Source organism: Microtus oregoni, unplaced genomic scaffold (assembly GCF_018167655.1).
Source record: "Microtus oregoni isolate MIOR12 unplaced genomic scaffold, Mior012 000016F_ref0000370, whole genome shotgun sequence".
Lineage (NCBI taxonomy): Eukaryota > Metazoa > Chordata > Mammalia > Rodentia > Cricetidae > Microtus > Microtus oregoni.
The window spans coordinates 31271850-31287018 of NW_024543075.1; the positions used below are offsets into that span (position 1 = coordinate 31271850).

At 42.8% G+C, this 15169-nt stretch overlaps 1 protein-coding gene across 1 annotated transcript in view; it reads right to left on the reverse strand.

Annotated features, from left to right (window-relative positions):
• Positions 1-15169, reverse strand: part of Spon1 (spondin 1) — a 294791-nt gene that overhangs the window by 211692 nt on the left and 67930 nt on the right. Inside the window, exon 3 of the mRNA XM_041666818.1 lies at positions 1434-1567. Within this exon, the coding sequence (XP_041522752.1) occupies positions 1434-1567 (134 nt within the window). The remainder of the gene's footprint in view (positions 1-1433; positions 1568-15169) is intronic.

Genomic DNA, 15169 nt, shown 5'->3' on the forward strand with positions numbered 1-15169 from the left:
GCTTGTATGTCTGAAATCCTAAAAGTCTCGACATCTGTAGTAGGAGCTGCGGGTTGCATTCCTGCCGCCCTGCTCCCAACCGCCTGGCTAGCTTATGCCCCGAAATAACAACACACAAATTGTATTCATTTAAACACTGCCTGGCCCATTATATCTAGCCTATTCTGGCTAACTCTCATATCTTGCTTTAACCCATCTCTAATAATCTGTGTAGCACCCCAAGGTGCACTTACCAGGAAGATTCTAGCCTACATCCATCCTGGGTCGGAGCTTCATCGTGTCTGCCCCAGAGAGGAGAGCTATTGAGTCTGAGCTCACTTCCTCTTTCTCCCAGCATTCTGTTCTGTTTATTCCACCTACCTATGTTCTAACCTATAAAATGGGCCAAGGCAGTTTCTTTATTAGCCAATGACCCTCCTCCATCAGACATCAATTGAAATGGGCCTTTAAACCTACTCCAAAGAACTAGTGCCATAAGATAAAAGATTTAAAAGGGGCTTTCCCATCAGGTAAGTTTGGGACACGCCACTGAAATGACAAAGTGTTTGGCTTGTTTGTTAGCTTTTGGTAGGACTTTGCAAAGCCTTCAACCATGCTAGTACGCTATCGGTCTGTAAGATGGAGATCCAGTATGCAACATCTAAATGTATCTGGCTGCAGAAATAACTGTCCTCCCCTTCTGTTTATATCTCAAAGAACATCACCTTGTGGTTCATAAGCCGGAGATGCAGCTTTGAGACAATGCTGCCTTTCAGAGGAAATGATTCTGGCTGGTCAAAGCTCTCCATGTGGCCACTTACCTAGCGGCTGCCTGGGAAGTGGTGATGAAGGCAATTTTATTTGAGACTTGGTCCTGTGTAGCTCAGGCTAGCCTCAAATCTTACTCTGTAGCCAAATATAACCTTGAGCATCTGCTCCTTCTGCCTCTATCTTTGAGTGCTGGGATTGCAGGTGTGCACTGCTCACGGTGTGTGCAGGGCTGGAGGACCGACCTGACACCTGGTGTGTATTCGGCAAGCCTTTGCCAACCAAGGTGGAAGAAAAGTTTGTAAAGAGGAACCTGGGCAACTGGAGGTTGCAATTGGGCATTAGGTCAGGCAGAGCACAGTTTAAGGATGCTAGTTAATGGGGATGCTTCAAATCACAAGGAAAAAAAACCCACATTAATTCCAAATGAAGACACCAGGCTTGTATTATTTGCTTGGTTATGTTTTTCTTAACCGGTGCGTGCGTTATTACCTATGGATGCACAGAATGGACTCTTAATACTGAATGAAGATGGGCACTTGATTCCTTATGCATTTAGCATGGAGAAAATGGAAGACCCAGGGAAGGGTTTGCCTGATGCCCCAGAAGCCACACCTCTTCCTGAAGACACACAGGACATCTCTGATCACCGCAGAAAAGTAGGTGAAGAGGCCATGCTCACTTACTTCAGAATCACACAGCCTGTCCCTGCTGGTGGCGCTATCCAAAACACCTGGATCCGTGTCCTCCTCCGAGGGGTGCTTTCAGTGACTGCCACGGGGCAGTTACTCATAAACTGGGTCTCTTCTTCATCTATGATCTGTGAAAACCAGAGGCAAATAAACACATTAAAACGCAGTGTCCTTCTGGGGGTGGAGAGAGTAACTCTGGGGAGTCTGACTTGACTCGATTTTATTTCTAGATCCATCATTCTGCATTAGCAGCCTCTGATCCCCAGGCCCCGGAATAGTGCTTAGCACAGTGTGATTACAGAGATCTGGCACATCTGTGCTCTCTGGGCCCAGACATTGTGCCAGCACTTGGAGGAACCAGCCCCTAGGTGACGATCCTGCACAAGGCTCCTCAATCACCTACGCATCTCCTGTTCAGAGGTGGAGGAGGAGGGTGTTCCTGGTCTGAACTTTGTTGAGTTCCAGCTTTAGAACTTAACTAAAATGTTAAAACGCCCTCCTGGAGGAATTGTTAAAAAACACAGAAGTCACCTAGTTTCCTGCAATACCCACCTTTGTAACTTCTACTTATGTCTTCTATTTAATTGGTCTTCATATTTTTCCAAATATAATCCCAGTAATGTTGAAGGACACTATAATCGAATAGTAACCATTCTTGTTCCTCCAGACTGTGTTAGTTCTTCTGCCTGCATGTAGAACCCTCTCAAAGAATTAAAGCAAGTGCCTTTAGTGAAAGCCATTGTATCCAATTGTGCTTATTATCTTTATTTCTTATTTTTAATTCTTTGACAGTTTCATATGCTTCTATAATAACTTTTAGTTAATTTCAATCCCCATTACCCTTTCTTGTCTCCCCTCCTCCAAAGAAATCCTTCTTTCTAGCAAGTACCTCTCTTGCTTTCCTGGTGTGTGCTGTGTATCTTCTGGCTTTAGTTAGAGCAGCTCCCATGAGCATGTGTGGGAAGTTATTTACTGAAAGCATGGGAAACTTATCTGGGGTCAACCAGCTATCTTAGTTAGAGTTACTCTTGCTATGATGAGACAACATGACCAAAAGCAAGCTGGGGAGGAAAAGATTTATTTGGCTTACACTTCCATATCATCATAGTTGTGGTAGTTTGAATGTAATTGGCCCCCATAAACTCATAGGGAGTGGCACTATTAGGAGGTGTGGTCTTGATGGGGTAGGTGTGGCCTTGTTGGAGGAAGTGTGTCACTGTGGGGGAAGAGGGCAGGCTTTGAGGTTGCCTATACTCAAGCTATGTCCAGTGTGGTACACACAGCTGCTCCTGCTGACTGAGGGTCACGATGTAGAACCCTCAGTTCCTTCTCCAGCACCATGCCTGCTACACACTGATGGGGGAGTGTCATATATCAATCTGTTGATTTCATTGGTTAAGCAATAAAGAAACTGCTTGGCTGGCCTTCATAGGTTAAAACATAGGTGGGAGGAGTAAACAGAACAGAAGGCTGGGAGAAAGAAGCTGAGTCAGAGAGTCGCCATGATTCTCCCACTCCAGGCAGCTGCAGGTTAAGATCATTCCTGGTAAACCAGCTCGTGAGCTACACGGATATTAGAAATGGGCTAGTCCAGGTGCGAGAAAAGGCTAGATATAATGGACCAAGCGGTGTTTAAAAGAATACAGTTTCGGTGTAATTATTTTGGGTAAAGCTAGAGCTAGCCATGTGGGCAGCCGGGTGCTGGGGACGCAGCCCTGCCGCTCCTATTACTACAACACACCACCATGCTTCCCACAATAATAAAAATGAACCAAACCTCTGAAACCGTAAGCTATTCCCAATTAAATATTCTCCTTTATAAGAGTTGCTGTGGTCACGGTGTCTCTTCACAGCAGTAGAAGCCCAAACTAAGACAATAGTCCATCTTTGAAGGAAGTCAGGACAGGTACTCAAACAGGGCAAAAACCTGGAGTCTGATGCAGAGGCCATGGAGAGGTGTTGCTTCCTAGCTTGTTCAACCTGTTTTCTTATAGAACCCTGATGGGGAAGAGTCTTCTGTTTTGTGTTAATTTCATTGGTTAAATAAAGAGACTGCCTTGGCCCTTTAATAGGACATAAAATTAGGTAGGCGGAGTAAACAGAACAGAATGCTGGGAGAAAGAACCTGAGTCAAGAAGTCGCCATGATTCTCCTACCGGACACAGACGCAGGTTAAGATCTTCCCTGGTAAGACACCTCATGGTGTTACAGGGATATTAGAAATGGGTTTGATTGATATGTAAGAGCTAGCCAATAAGAGGCTGGAACTAATGGGCCAGGCAGTGTTTAAAAGAATACAGTTTTCATGTAATTATTTTGGGTATAAAGCTAGCCATGAGGGCGGCTGGGTGGCGGGACACAGCCCCGCTGCTCCTATTTCAACAGAACCCAGCACCCCCAGCCTAGGGGTGGTACCACCCATAATGGGTTCCCATTTGTCACAAATTATGAAAATGCTCTATAGGCCTGCCTATAGTCAGATTTCAGGGAGGAATTTTCTCAATTAAAGTACTCTCCTCTCAAATGACTGTAACTTATGTCAAGCTGACATAAATCTAGCCAGCACAATGGATCCCTTGCCAGCTTGACACATAAACACATCAGTGTGAAGCCACAGCCCCCCTTTCTTATCCCTCCAAAAGAGAACACGTTAATATTAACATTGCAATATGAAATAGTCCCACTTTTAAAAGTCCCAGTCTTTAAAAATTCAAAAACTTGAAAGTTCAAAGTGTCTTTAAAATAACCAAACTCTCATTTAAAATCCAAAGTCTTTCTAAACTCCAAAATCTCTTTAAAAGTTTCAAGTCTCTTACCTGTGGGTTATTGTAAAAAAATCAAAAATAAATTAAATACTTCTTTACTTTAAAAAGTTAAGAACCAGAGCTCAATTGTAATCTGAACAAAGCACAACCAAACTCCAACTGTGTAAATAATCCAACGTCCAATGTCTGGGATCCACCCACCATCCTCTGGGTTTCTCTAAAGGGACTGGACCACTTCTCTGGCTCTGCTCCTCTGCGGCACACACAGCTTATCTTCTAGGCTCAGGCTGTTTTCCTCCACTGGCCCTGCTCTCCTTGGTAGTCATCCTATGTACCAGCATCTCCACCATGCTGGCTTCTTCTGCTGGAGCTGGGTTGCACTTTCACCGACAGCCTCTCCTCGGTTCTCTTCAGGGACTCCAACCCTGCCACACAGCACCAAGTCCCAGCTGCTCTCTATGAGTCCTTTATGCCTTTAAAACCAGTGCCACCTGGGTGGTTATGACATTAGCGAGTTTAGCTACCAGCAGAAGGCACAAACTTGGCTGCCTCTAGAACACAGTTATTGTGTGCTGATCGTTAGGAGACACCTCCCAGAGGACTTCACCTTGATGGTGTCCATCTCCTAACCACAGTTGGTTCAGTCCCAGATAATCAGAACCACAGATTCTTTTTTTTAACACTTTTATTTTTATTGATAAGGCAGAAAAAACACATTGCATTGTACTAATTTAATCCTTGCTTCTTCATATAGTAAAAGCATAAGAATTCTGAAAAAATAATTTGAGTGAATTAGGTTATTACTCAAAATGATCTGGCAATATTATTCTCCCAATTACATCTACTTTATGAGATCAAGGTTATTTCACAGTCCTTAACATATATCTGACCCACCATGAACATCTGACTATACTGTTTTTAAGAGCATGCTCATTATTTTGACTTTAGAATATTATGCTCTCCTAGGTTTCCTCTTACTTCACTAACTGCCCTTTCTGTGTATCCTTCGCCGGATCTCTTTTCCCCACCACTTCTATTTTTATCATTAAGGGATTTTCTTTTATTGATTTTTATTGAGCTCTACATTTTTCTCTGCTCCCTTCTCTGCCTCTCCCTTTCCCCCTTCAATCCTCCCCCAAGGTCCCCGTGCTCCCAATTAACTCAGGAGATCTCTTCTTTTTCTACTTTTTACTTCCCATGTAGATTAGATCTATTTAAATCTCTCTTAGTGTCCGCATTGTTGTCTAAGTTCTCTGGGATTGTGTTTTGTAGGCTGGTTTTCTTTGCTTTCTGTTTAAAAACCACCTATGAGTGAGTGCATGTGATAATTGTCTTTCTGTGTCTGGGTTACCTCACTCAAAATAATGTTTTCTGGATCCATCCATTTTCCTGCAAAATTCAAGATGTCATTATTTTTTTCTGCTGTGTAGTACTCCATTGTGTAAATATACCACATTTTCCTTATCCATTCTTCGGCCAAGGGGCATTTATGTTGTTTCCAGATTCTGGCCATGACAAACAAAGCTGCTATGAACATAGTTGAGCACATGTCCTTGTGGCACAATTGAGCATCCTTTGGATATATACCCAAAAGTGGTATTGCTGGGTCTTGAGGAAGGCTGTTTCTTAATTTTATGAGAAATCGCCACACTGACATCCAAAGGGGCTGTACCAGCTTGCATTCCCACCAGCAATACAGAAGTGTTCCCTTTTCCCCACAACCTCTCCAGCATAAGTTGTCATCAGTGTTTTTGACCTTGGCCATTCTTACAGGTGTAAGATGGAATCTCAGAGTTGTTTTGATTTGCATTTCTGTGATGACTAAGGATGTTGAACATTTCCTTCAGTGTCTTTCAGCCATTTTAGATTCTTCTGTTAAGAGTTCTCTGTTTAGGTCTGTGCTCCAGTTTTTTTTTTTTTTTTTTTTTTTTGGTGACCAATTTCTTGAGTTCTTTGTATATTTTGGAGATCAGACATCTGTCTGATGTGGGGCTAGTGAAGATCTTTTCCTATTCTGTAGGCTCTCCTTTTCTCTTGTTGACCATGTCCTTTGCTTTACAGAAGCTTTCAGTTTCAGGAGATCCCATTTATTGTTTCTCTCAGTGTCTGTGCTGCTGAGGTTATATTTAGGAAGTAGTCTACTGTGCCAACGCGTACAAGTGTAGTTCCCACTTTCTCTTCTATAAGGTTCAGTGTGGTTGGCTTTATGTTAAGGTCTTTGATCCATTTGGACTTGAATTTTGTGCATGGTGATATATATGGGTCTATTTTCATTCTTCTACATGTTGATATCCAATTATGCCAGCACCACTTGTTAAATATGCTTTCTTTTTTCCATTTGATATTTTTTTGCTTCTTTGTCAAAAATCAGGTGTTCGAAGATGTGTGGATTGATATCCAGGTCTTCTCCTCGGTTCCATTGGTCCTCCTGTCTGTTCTTATGCCAGTACCAGTCTGTTTTCAGTACTGCAGCTCTGTATTAGAGCTTGAAGTCAGGGATTGTGATGCCTCCAGAAGTTCTTTTATTGTACAGGATTGTTTTGGCTATCCTGTTTTTTGTTTGTTTGTTTGTTTGTTGGGTTTTTTTTTTTTTGCTTTTCCATATGAAGTTGAGTACTGTTCTTTTGAGATCTGTGAAGAATTTTGCTGAGAACAACAGATTCTTACCTCAGAATAGCTAACTGTACTGATAGAGTCATTAAAGGATTTTCAGACTCCTCTGAAAATTTGCAAGCCAGGCCTCCATCATCTGCAATGCTATTGCCATTCTTTTTGTTTTGTTTGTTTTGTTTTTTCTTTTTTGAGACAAATACAGTGTAATAGCTCTGGCTGTTCTGGAACTCGTTTTGTAGATCAGTCCAGCCTGGAACTTAGAGATCTGCCTGCCTCTGTCTCCTGAGTGCTGGGATTAAAGGCGTGCACCACCACTGTCCATCAGCTTTTAACATTCTCATCTTCCAAGCTCTCACAGAACATCTTACCAAGTTTTCAACACTCAGGCTTTTCCAGTCCAAAGTTCTAAAGTCCTTCCACAATCCACCCCAAAACACACGGTCAGGTCAGTTACAGAAATACCCCACAATCCTGGTACCGATTTCTGTCTTGGTTATAGTTACTATTGCTGTGATGAAACACCATAGCCAAAAGCAAGTTGAGAAGGAAAAGATTTATTAGGCTTACACTTCTGTATTACTGTTAATCACTGAAGGAAGTCAGGACAGGAACCCAAGCAGGGCAGGAATCTGGAGGTAGGAGCTGATACAGAGACCGTGGAGGTGTGCTGCTTACTGGCTTGCTGATCAGAGCTTTCTCAGCCTGCTTTCTTATAGAACCCAAACCAGCAGCCCAAAGATAGCCCCACCCACAATGGGCTCGGCCCTCCCACATCAATCACTAATTAAGAAAATGTCCTACAGGCTTGCCTACCGCCAGCCAGATCTTACAGAGGCATTTTCTCAAATGAGATTCCCTCCTTTCAGATGACTCTAGCTTGTGTCAAGTTGACATAAAACTAGCACAACTCCTGAAAAAAGTCATATGGAACAATTATACTTAAAAAAATTGGGGGGTTAAATTTTTTATTTTGTTGAGTTTTTTAAAATTGTTTCTTGAGAATTTCATATATAAGAATTATATCATTTTCACCTCTCTTATTCCTCCTTCAATTCCTTCCATTTCTACCAACTTCCAGCTTCTTCTCAAACTTATTCTTTAATTATTACTGTTTTTGTATGCACATATGTATACATAAACACAATCACCTAGTCTATGTGGTGTTGTTTATATGTATATGTGTTTAGTGCTGATCACTTGGGATTAGGTAAACCATCAGGGAACTTGTTTTTGGAGAGCCCTCCTCTCCCAGCAAGTACTAATTGCCTTTAGGTCTTCATTTAGGGGTGCGGCCTTGTGAAATTTCCCCATGGGTGTAGGCACATCATTACCCAGGTCTTCTTTAGGTATTTATTGAAATTTTATGGGTGCAGCTGCATTATCATATATAGGAGTCAGTATCTCTCTGCAGACATCCTGATCCTTGGTCCTTACTCTCTTTCTGCCCCCTCTCCCATGACGTTCCCTGAGCCTTATGGATAGGGGTTGTGTTGTAGATGTATCAGCTGGAGTTGAGCACTTCATGGCCAGTGGTTCTTGCATTCTGACCAGTTGTGAACTTCTGTAATGGTCTCCATTGGCTGCAGAAAGAAGCTTCCTTGATGAACGGTGAGAGCTACACTTACCTGTGGGTGTTACGTATTCAGAATGCAGTTAGGCAGTATAACTGTTTTAGGAAAGTGGGAATAGTAGGTCCATGACTTTACCAGCCATGGGTGGTTGGCTACTTTGATGGTTCCAGGCAAGAATTTTCCCCAACTGAGTGGGCCTAATGCCCAATAAGACAGCCGGTGGTTACCTCCAAGATGCCACTATTGTACCTGTAGGTATACCTTTCTATTCTGATAACTGTTCCAGTTTGTAGGCTTTTCAGTCAAGTATGATTACTAATCACCTTTCTGTTGAGAGTTTTAAATCTATGGCCCCAAGAGCTATTGCTCTGTGGTTTTCTTTTGTGTAATATCTTTGGTTTTGTTAATAAAGTAACAGTGTCTTCATAGATGGAATTAGGAAGTGTCCCTCTGCTTCTATCATCCAATAGAGCCTATACACTCGGTGTAATCTCTTACTAAACCTTTTGAAAGTATTCACCAGTGACTGTGTCTAGGTTTGGTGTTTTTTCTTTTGAGGGATTATTATTGATTTGATCTCTTTAATAGACATAGGTCTTTTATTCTGATAATACTTTTGGAAAATTATGATTTTTAAGAAATTGAATGGTTTTAATCTAGGTTATAAAATTTGTGGTCATAAGAGTTGTTCACATTGTTTACTTAAAATATTTGTAACCCTTGGGTATACAGTGATGTCTATTCTTTAGTTCCTACTTCAGTAATTGGTGTCTTTTCCTTCTCAGGCTGACGGAAGGCTAGTCAGCTAATTAATCTTTAAAAAGAAACCATCGGATTTTGGCCTTGTTATCTTTCTCTACTGATCCCATATTTTCAATTTCATTGATTTCTACTGCTTTAAAAATTACTTTCTTTTATTGGAAAATGTCCCGGATTTCATTTGCTACAGTATTTCTAGTTTCTTAAGGTAAAACCTTAGACTACTGAGTTTTAGATCTTTATTGAAAAAGATCTTTCAATGCTATAACTTTCTCTCCAAGCACCGTTTTTATAACATCACACATATTTTGATAAGCTGTGTTTTCCTGTTCATTTATTTGAAGTTCTTCTTAGAAATGGGCGATTTACACTCCAAGTGCTTTAGAATTTCAAGCTTTCTGTTATTGGCTTCCAGCTTAATTCTTGTGTAGGCTAAGAATGGGCATTGTGTGATGTCTGTTCTTTTAAATTAGTGAAGCTTGTTTTAGGGCTGGGGTGCTCTTTAGCTTGGAAAATGTACCACATAAGCCTAAGAATGTGGGATGTACTGTTAATAGGTAAAGTGGCCAATGATACTAGTGAGCAGGTGATTCAGTTAAGTTCTTGCTACTCCTTCCCCAGCTTCCTGGATCTGTCCTCACCTGCTAGAGGTGTGTTGAAGTCTTAGCTCTGATAAGGGCTTGACTTTTCCTTGATGTTTTTTCCTTGAACACTTCCAAATCTGTGTGGTCAAATATGTAGAAAGATTTTTGTATCTTCTTCAAGAATTAGCTTCTTAAAACCTATGTAATGCTCCACTTTCCAATGGATGTTCTTGCTCTGATGCTGTCTCGGATTAAAAGTCCCATAGCAAGCTGCTCTCTGCTCTCTTTTGATTGGCACTAGCATGGTGGATCTTTCTCTCATGACCTCTGTCTTTTAACTGGTGGGTTTAGACCACTGACATTCAATGTGATTAGTGGATTGATTGTATTTATTACTCCTTCCTATGTTTTATCCTTGCTTCCTGCCCATTTTTCTCTTTCACTCTTTTTTCTTGTTTTTGTGACTATACCCAGTCAACACTGAACACATTTTATTCTATTTTCTCTCCCCTCTTAGCTGCACACTTTTAATTCTTTAAAAAAAAATTAGATGCTGGAGAGATAGATCAGTGGGTAAAACATCTTCTTTAAAAGGATTAGGACCTGAGCTCAGATCCCAAGCACACATATCTGTAACCTTAGCCTGGGGAGTAATAGAGAGATGGATTCCAGGGCTTGCTGGTCAGCTTGTCCACCTGCAATGGAGAGCTCTCAATGAAAATGAGAGACATTGGCAAGAATATAAGGCGGAGAGTAGACACCTGTCGACCACTGACCTCCCGATGTGCGCATGTATGGGCACTTTCACACACACACACACACACACACACACACACACACACACATATGTACACATGCACGTGTATGTACCACATATACCAAAAATAAAAATAAAAGCTATTTTCAATAGCTATCCTTCTATTTGCAGCATACATTCAGAGTTAATCAAATTACCGCAAACTACTTCACAGTGCTATAAGTGCCCTGTATTAACAAAATGTTCCCAACTCCTTCTCCCATTCTCCCATCCTTTATGTCATTATTGTCAAGAATTTCGCTTAAACACAAGCTTTCATATGAACACCTGGCACGACTGCACGTGCGGCACACACGCACACACACGCACACACACACACACACACATCTTTAGTACATTGCTTATTTTATTCTGAACAAGTTGTCACCTGTTAGATCAATGAAGACAAAGGAAGGAGTTTTTTTTTCTCGATGTTCTTCTAAACTATATTATCTGCCTTCTTTCTGAATACCTTTTAAAACCATTTTTAGAAATGTAATTCTAACTGGAAACAAACACCCTCAATTTTTATTTATCTGAGAAAGCCTTTATTTCTTCACTCTTTAAGGATAATTTTGTAGGGTACAGAATTCTAGGTTTGGAGTTCTGTTCTCTCTCTCTCTGTCTTTCTCTCTCTCTTCCTCCCTCCCTCTCTCTCAACATTTAAAACATGCTATCTCCCTTCATTCTTTCCTTATTTTCTACTTTCCTTTGGTTTGTTGTTATTTTGGTTTTGTTTGTTTGTTTCTTTTTAAGGCAGGGTCTAGTTATTTGGCTCAGGCTGGCCTAAGATGTCCTGTTTCTGTTTCCTAGGTCTGGGATGTGGTGCCCAACTTTAATTATAAATCACTCTCTTCCCTTTTCCTCTTTGTTCCTCCTGCTCATATTCTCATTATACACATTTTGTACCTTTTGTGCTCATTCCAAAATTCTTAGATACTATGTCCCCCCCCCCATTTTTCTCTCTATTTTCTCTTTTCTGAGTTCCCAAAGATGCACCTCCAAGCTCAGAGATTCCTTCCTCAGCCATGCTGTCTTCTAGCAAATCCACCGAAGGCATTCTTCATTTCTGTGACACTGTCTTTGCTTGCGAGCCTTTGCAAACTCTCGGGACCAGATTTCCATGGCCGTCCCACTCCCTGCTTACATTCCCCATCTGTTCTTACACGTTGTCCTCTTGGCATTTTAACTGTCCTGTTCCTACCCTAATTCCAAAACTTCCTGCCACTTCTGACTCTGCTCAGTCTCTTTGAACTGTGTTTTTTTCCTTTAATGGACATTATCCTTTCCTGTTGGAAGTCAGACGTGATAGATGGGGTCCATGCAGCTGCTAAGCATAGGGCTTTTGTGGGCTGCAGGGGCAATGGAAATGGTCTCCAGTGCCGTGGCTGGGCCTCTGTCCTTTGGTGAGTCGGTGACCCTGGCCTAGGAACTTCATCTGAGCTTCTCAGTTTTCCTCTCTCGCTGGAACAGAGGTGTAGAGACGGGCATTTCTCTTGCCTAGAGCTAGCATAGCTCAGCCTACCGACAGGCATGGTAATAAGAAGAATACTTGACTCTTATAAAATACTGGAAGCGTGAGATATTTCCCCCCAGTTTCCATTGTGAGAGCATGGTAGACCTTCTGGTGTTAAACTCACAAAGATGCTGGGACTTTCTAAGGCTTACCTATCTCTGATGTTTGCAGAAAAACCTCCTGAAAAGATGTGCAGGAACCCCCAGTAACTCATCTGTCATGGGGCAGGTTTTCCTGCCCTGGCCAAGGTTCCCATGAAGGTCTTTGTTAAGTAGTGATTCTGTGGATTTGCTTGTCTGCCTCTCTGACATCAGGGGCAGCAATTAGCCCTTCTGCGTGGTCCTTTCAGGTGGTAATAGTAAAATACTCTAGGCCAGGGCTAGTAAGGACTAGTGCTACATGTCTTATTGACCTTGGCTGGGAGCCAAGGTTAAGGTGCTGCTCGCCACAGAGGGCGCTACTGTATCACATCCTCACACAGTGAGGGGGCAAGTAAGTCCCCTCCAGCCTCTTGTGAAGGGGCATGAATCAGTTCCTGATGGCTCCCGCCCTCCTCATTCAATCACACCGATGTCTATCTTCTAATACAGACAAGCTGGCGAACAGGAGCGAGCATATATGCTTTCAGGGGTCACAACCACTCAGACACTGGTACCCTGTGACCTCTTTTATCTGCAAGTCCTCAAAAGACTTGTAGGTTCTTCTGTTCATTCAGAAAGGCACCTTTCGGCTCCTGACACGCCACGCCTCCTCCACTTAATGGCACTTCTGCTTTTTCCTGCTTTTCTTTTCATGCCGAGTGACCTTGTAATTTATTATCCAAATTAGATACTCTTTTTAGGGTACTCTTTGCAGAGCTGGGGACCAAATCCAGGCTCTTCCACGTGTTCAGCAAGCATTCTACCAATGAACAAGACTCTCCCATCCCCAGAGCTGCAATTAATGGTTCTGAAACAACAAACGAAACCAAACTTTCTCAGTCAGTGAGAGTGATCTTAACATGTACCAGGTCACCCAAAACTCATTTGTTTCTGGGCTTTCTAGTCTGCTCCCCATGCGACCATCCCCACACTGTATTATAATATATTCTGACATCTAGAAAGTGATGGTGGGTCTCCCTTCCTTGCTCAACCTCATGCCTATGCTAGCTACTTGTGTTGCTATTCCCGAAGGGTATATGCAAGCCCCTTATGTTGTGGTCATTTTGTCTTTCTAGTGTGATCGAAATCTTTCTGCTGTCTCACAGAACTTTGGGATCTGGTCAGTTGAGTCCAGTCTCATTGTCTCCAACCCCAGCTCTGCCCTGTCACACTGCCGCACACATATGGTGAATGCAGCCTCCTTCCCAGTCATAACAGAGGTTTAAAACACTCTCTCTCTCTCTCTCTCTCTCTCTCTCTCTCTCTCTCTCTCTCTCGTCCTTTCCCTTTGCAGAAACAACCCAGCTCTTATCAGGAAAACGCTCTCTTTCCCAGGCATTGCCACCCCGCTGCTCCCCTCACTTCTGTGTTGACAGAGACACATTCCTTCTTCCTCACGTCTGCTTTGTCCCCCTTCTCCAGATTCAACATTTGCTGCAACCAAATTCCTTCCTGTGACCCTTTTAAGCACCCCACTCTTCCATTTCGAAGTTCAAAGACTCTCCCTCAGCCCTCCATACCCCAGACACTTTACCTTTCTCCTCTCCATCGTAATCAAATCACCCAACAACTTGACTGAACCTACTGCCTTCACCTCCTCCTCACTCTTAACCCAGTCCTGTGTATTTTTAGTTCATACCATTGAAGGGCCTCTAGCTACACCTCCTGGAATGTTTAACTCAACAGATCCTTTGTCCTGGTTCTTACCACACCACTACCCCAGCCCTGCCTTGTTGCTTATCTTCATCTTGGTCTCTCTTCTACACTTAGCCTGACCTTCTCCATCCACTCTTTTTCTCCTTTCTCTGCCTACTCACCTTCCTCTACTGGCCTTCAATGGGCTCAAGGCTCGGTCTTAAACACTTCTTAGAGCCTCCTTTAGTCTGTCTCTGCAGGTGTTCCCATTCAACCCCTGACTTTAATTACTACTTCCATGGAAGGATTCATGAGTTGACATTTCCGGTCTTGGTGGCCTTACTGAGCTCCATGTTCAAGCTTCTGTCTTCTAGTTCTGGTTACTTTGGGATTTACTTAACCCCCCATCCCCCGAAAAAAATACCAGCTCAAAGCCACCTTGCTAATAACTGATCTAATCACTTTCCTTCCGATCTGGTCTTACTCCAATTGTGCAACTCAGAAACAACAGGTGTCCTTCTTGGCTCGCCATTGCTCGCCCCCCTTCCCCGCACCCACATTCTATTTCACCTCCTGGAGGGCGGAGGGCACTTGTGTTTCTGCCCCCATCCTCACTATTGCCCAGGTTAAACTGGGCAAATCTAAAACCATTCTCTCGCCTCGCTCTGACCTTTTTCCATCCCAAAAGCCAGAGGAACCTTTGAAAACCACACAAAAAGCTTTACAGTCTTCCTCCTCAAGTCAGCTGCACAGCTTTTCCGGGCTCCAGAATGGGACTAAGGGCTCTGAGAGAGTCTGTTCTGCCCTCCCACCCCAAAGCCCAGCTCTGCTCCATCTCTCTACTGGGTTTCTGTTCTTGGCTTCTCTGCTTGTGTGCTTCCTCCTGCCAAAGTCTGGTCAATTCCCACTTCCTGGGCCTCTTTAAAAATCCACATTTCCTCAGGACTTAGCATGGTGCCTGGCACATAGCAGATGTGTCCTTAAGAACGATGTGTGCAGCCAGCCTCCGGATCAGTGGGGAACCGGTTCCAGCAATGTGCGGAACTACACAGCACGTACATATAGTGCATGCATATCCTGCTGGTAGTACCTACAGCATGGAAATCAACAATGCAGTCTATTGTTTAGAAAACAGTAACAAGTCCGCATATATTTTAAGAATTTATTTAAAAGATAAAGTATTTTTTTTTTTTTGACTCCAGTTGGTGCAGACATAGAGAACCAACTGAACTTGCCTCCTCCTTTTGGTTCAAGGTTACTCTGTCTACGTCTTGGCTACAGTCTCCGCCTGAACTCCATCCATGGCAATTCCCTGGGCTTCTGCCTTAGTGAGTTGTTTTCCCAGATACTG